This window comes from Urtica dioica, chromosome 2, assembly GCF_054948205.1.
Source record: "Urtica dioica subsp. dioica isolate 48M chromosome 2, U.dioica_male_clone48M_v1_H2, whole genome shotgun sequence".
Lineage (NCBI taxonomy): Eukaryota > Viridiplantae > Streptophyta > Magnoliopsida > Rosales > Urticaceae > Urtica > Urtica dioica.
Window position 1 is genome coordinate 45,580,482 of NC_142757.1, and position 4,131 is coordinate 45,584,612.

Here is a 4,131-nt window from a genome sequence, read left to right on the forward strand (position 1 = left end):
GTTGAGGGCAGCAATGCGTCCCGTCAACCTTTGGACTTCGCGCCTATTACGGGGTGAAGGCATTTCTCGCAGGGCGTGTAATTGATCCGGATTGTCCTCAATTCCTCGTTGGGTAACTAAATACCCAAGGAACTTACCGGATGATACTCCGAATGAACATTTGGTGGGATTGAGTTTCATTTGATACTTATTCAGTACCTCGAAACATTCCTCCAAATGCCCTACGTGGTCGTTTTCCCTTAGAGATTTGACCAACATATCGTCGATATATACTTCCAACGTCTTCCCTATCTTTTCTTTGAACATTTCGTTGACTAACCTTTGATAGGTGGCGCCAGCGTTTTTTAGTCCAAAGGGCATGACCTTGTAGCAATACGTGCCTCGGTCGGTGATGAAAGCTATTTTTTCTTGGTCGTCGGGGTGTATCAGGATTTGGTTATATCCTGAGAATGCGTCCATGAATGAGAGGATTTTATGTCCCGCGGTCGCTTCGACTAGCTGGTCGATGTGGGGCAGCGGGAAGCTGTCTTTAGGGCATGCTTTATTTAGGTCGCTAAAATCAACGCATACCCTCCATTTCCCATTTTTCTTCTTTACGACGATAGTGTTCGCCAGCCAATCCGGATATTTTACCTCGCGGATTGAATCTGCACTGAGCAGTCTTTCGACTTCGTCGTTGACAACCCGCGCCCTGTCTGGGCCGAGCTTTCGTCTTTTTTGTTTTAGGCGTTTAAAGCTGGGATCGACGTTAAGTTGGTGAGACATGATGTCGATGCTTATTCCTGGCATATCTTCGGTTGACCAGGCGAAGGTGGATTTGTTTCGTTTTAAGAAACAGATCAGCTCTCGCCTAGTACCACCTTTAAGCTTAGTTCCGATTCCGACACACTTGGAATGGTCGGAGCCGTCAAGCTGTACTTGGACTGTTATCTCAGTGCTTGGCGCATCAAGGGAATCGGGATCTTCTAGTGCGGAAACGCTCTCGGCCGACTCCACATTCATTAATTGCTATTGCTCTTCTTTAATTGTTTTGGCACAATGTTTGTGGCTAGTGAGATAGCAACTGCGGGAGGTTGCCTGATTACCTCGGATCTCTCCTTTTCCCTCAGGCGTAGGGAAACGAATACATTGATGATAGGTTGAAGGCACAGCCCTCATCATATGTATCCATGATCTTTCCAAGATAATGTTGTAAGGGGATAGACAGTCTAGTACTTGAAACTCTACTATTTTGTTGATTCCATGTGTTTTTACGGGCAACCTGATTGTTCGTAAGGATGGAGTAGTGGACCCATTGAAACCTGTCAAATGGGTTCGTTCTCTTTCGATTTCGTCTTCATCGATTCCCATCCTTGCCAGGGTATCCTTGAAAATAAGATCTACAGAGCTGCCTCCATCGATTAGAACTCTCGCAACCTCACAGTTAGACACGTCAATCGTGATTACGAGTGCGTCGTCGTGTGGTTCGGTTGTCCCTATTGCTTCTTTTTCGGAGAACGAGATTTGAACATCTTGTTCTAATCTGATTTTGGTAGTTTGGTTACTCAATCGATGTTGATGTGTTTTGATGGAGTTAACCGTTTCGTTGCAAAACTTTGAGCCGCCTATTATGAAGTCAACCCTGTGTTTTGCGACAGTCGGCGGGGAGTTTGGTTCCCCTTCCTCCTCGGGTCTCGCTCTTTTGGAGGAGGGGTTGCCCATTCCCCTGTTGTTGCTATTGAAGACCTTCTTCTTTGGCAGGGGTCCTAGATCGACGTCTTTTAGTTCCCCCTTTGCATATTTCTCGGCTAAAGCCTTATGCATGGTCTCGCAGTTAACCGTGTCGTGGCCGTTAGCCTTGTGGAAACTACAATACGCATTGGGGTCCCGTGTCCATTTCTTAGCCTGGGGACCTCCCTCCTTAATGTCATTACTGACATTGAGTGTATAATTAGGAGGGGCATGTTGCTTTTTGGCGTGAGGTACGGCGTCGTGGGGATTAATCCCGCGAGGGTTGTTCCCAGTGTTTACGGGCCTCACCCAAGTATTGGAGGGTGGTTTCTTTTCGGCCGCGCGTTGCCTCTCGTAGGAAGCAAATTCTTCTTCGGCCTTTGCGTAATTCGCGGCCTTATGAATTGCATCCTCTAGTGTGAGGGGGCGGTTAACAGTCATTTCCAATTTCAGCTTCGAGTCGTGCCTTAATCCGTTCCTTAGAGAGGTTATGGCAGACTCGTGGCATACGTTAGAGATTTTCGAGAGTACGTCCTTGTAACGGATCATGAAATCCTCCAAGGATTCGTTCTCTCTCTGTTGGATCCCCCATAAGTCTGCTATGGTCAGATCGTCCTCCACGAACATCGAATAATGTTTCAGGCATGCAGCCGATAGCTTATCGAAACCATCAATGGAGTTTGGTTTGAGTTTGGAGAACCATTCCAAGGCGGGTCCTGACAAGCTTTCAGCGAATAGTTGGCAGGATCCTGCCTCTAATTCTTTCTCAGAGAGCATAACCCGTCCCATTGCGACTCTGAAGGACAATGTGAAAGCTTTCGGACTTGAGGTGCCACTGTACCGTGGAAGGCGGACTTTTCCGGTATCTTCCAGTTGCACTTCAGTGATATTTCTGGCGAAAGGAGTTCGCCTTGTTTATTCAACGAGGTGATCTATCTCGGGAGCCGAGCTGGTCGCAGAATGAAATTCTGAACGAACGGCTCTCAGCTCGGCCGTCATAGATTCCTTAAACATATCTAGTTCGGTCATACTGGGTTCGCCACCACAAAAGAGGCGAGGTCCCGATTGTGCATGACTGACCGCAGTTGTACTTACCGGGCCATGACGGGTCTGATTCATCCCGCCAGGACTCTGGGGGGTAAATGTTTGATAGATCGCTTGAGGGCGAGGTCCCGAATCAGTCGGGAAAGATTCGGACGGTGCTCCCCCGAGAGGAGGCGGAGGGAGTCCGGAAGGATCGATCGTGACTTCTGTCGCGACCTCGCCAGCAGTCCCCCCAAGCTGAAAGCTTGTGATGGGAGACTGATCTGTTCCTCGGGCGACCTGTATCCCAGAGAAATCCAGACGGACTCCGAGAGGGATATCTCGGCTTGTTTGCGCAACCGAGGTTGCTTGGCGAGCTGACTCAGAGGCGGTCATATCTTCGGATCCCACTTGAGGGTCCGGGGTATTTTGAGGAGTCGAAATGGTGTTCAACCGGTCATTAAGAGCACGGTTGGTCTCGGCTTGCTCATCTATCTTTTTGGTCAGCATATCCCGGATTGCCCTGATCCCCGGGGGGATCTCCTCTCTGGATTTGTAATGAGTCGGAGTGGAAGACATGATATTTTTTTTACGAACTGCTTCTTCCGAGATTGGTCTTTCTGAAAGTTTCCCACAGACGGCGCCAAATTGTTGATGTCGATTTTTAGATCGATCAACAATCAAAAATGAAAAGCGAAATGATAGAATATTTTAAAGGGGTTTAGAAAGACGTCGTATAAGAAACAATTCAATTATAAAGAACTATAATAATATACGAATATTAATTAATTTTATTTATATAGAGAAGGTTACAAATGGACGAGGTGACGAACTCAACAGGTCGAACTCAAGATCGTGAATATAATAATACAAAATAGAATTAATTGAAAACTGAGATGTAGAGCTTTCATGTGGTAAAATCGTCATCTCCTCTTCTATTTATAGGCGAGATGGAACCTTCTGGCTGAAGACACGTGTTATTCGATCCACATTCCTTGCCAAGGCTGAAGTCGTCCAAGGTCCGGTCTTCGCGGCGTGGTCTGCTCTTTGATTGACCGATCCTTCTGACCAGGAAGACGTGGCCGAGCTGGAGTTCTTCATTGGGCCGGAAAGCGTTGTTGGACTTGAGCCGATCTGCCGAGAGCGAACTAGGCCCATAATTGATTTTGTGGGCCGGTCTTCAACTGGATTATGGGCTTTCGTCAGGCCAAAGTCCATCCGAAATAATATTAAATATTTGATTTTTTATACCCCCACATATCCTAGATGGAGTAGAGGATTGGGGATTAGAATATTTGAAGAGATAAATTCACCCGTACTAGCCAATTTGGGGTTGTATTTAGCTTCTAACTCAGAGTCCATGTAGGCTTTTCAGCTTCGTCACAAGTACTATGCCTA

General features: G+C 47.0%; 1 protein-coding gene across 1 annotated transcript; it reads right to left on the reverse strand.

Moving 5' to 3' along the window:
* Positions 1-1,008: 1,008 nt before the first annotated feature.
* On the reverse strand, positions 1,009-2,499 carry LOC149404985 (uncharacterized). The gene has a single exon (XM_089607737.1). It carries the CDS (start codon positions 2,497-2,499, stop codon positions 1,009-1,011), a length of 1,491 nt encoding a protein of 496 aa, XP_089463863.1.
* Between the last annotated feature and the right edge of the window lie 1,632 nt (positions 2,500-4,131).

Excerpts from the sequence above, each read along its gene's own strand:
- LOC149404985 (XM_089607737.1), bottom strand. The coding sequence starts at position 2,499 with ATGGGACGGGTTATGCTCTCTGAGAAAGAATTAGAGGCAGGATCCTGC.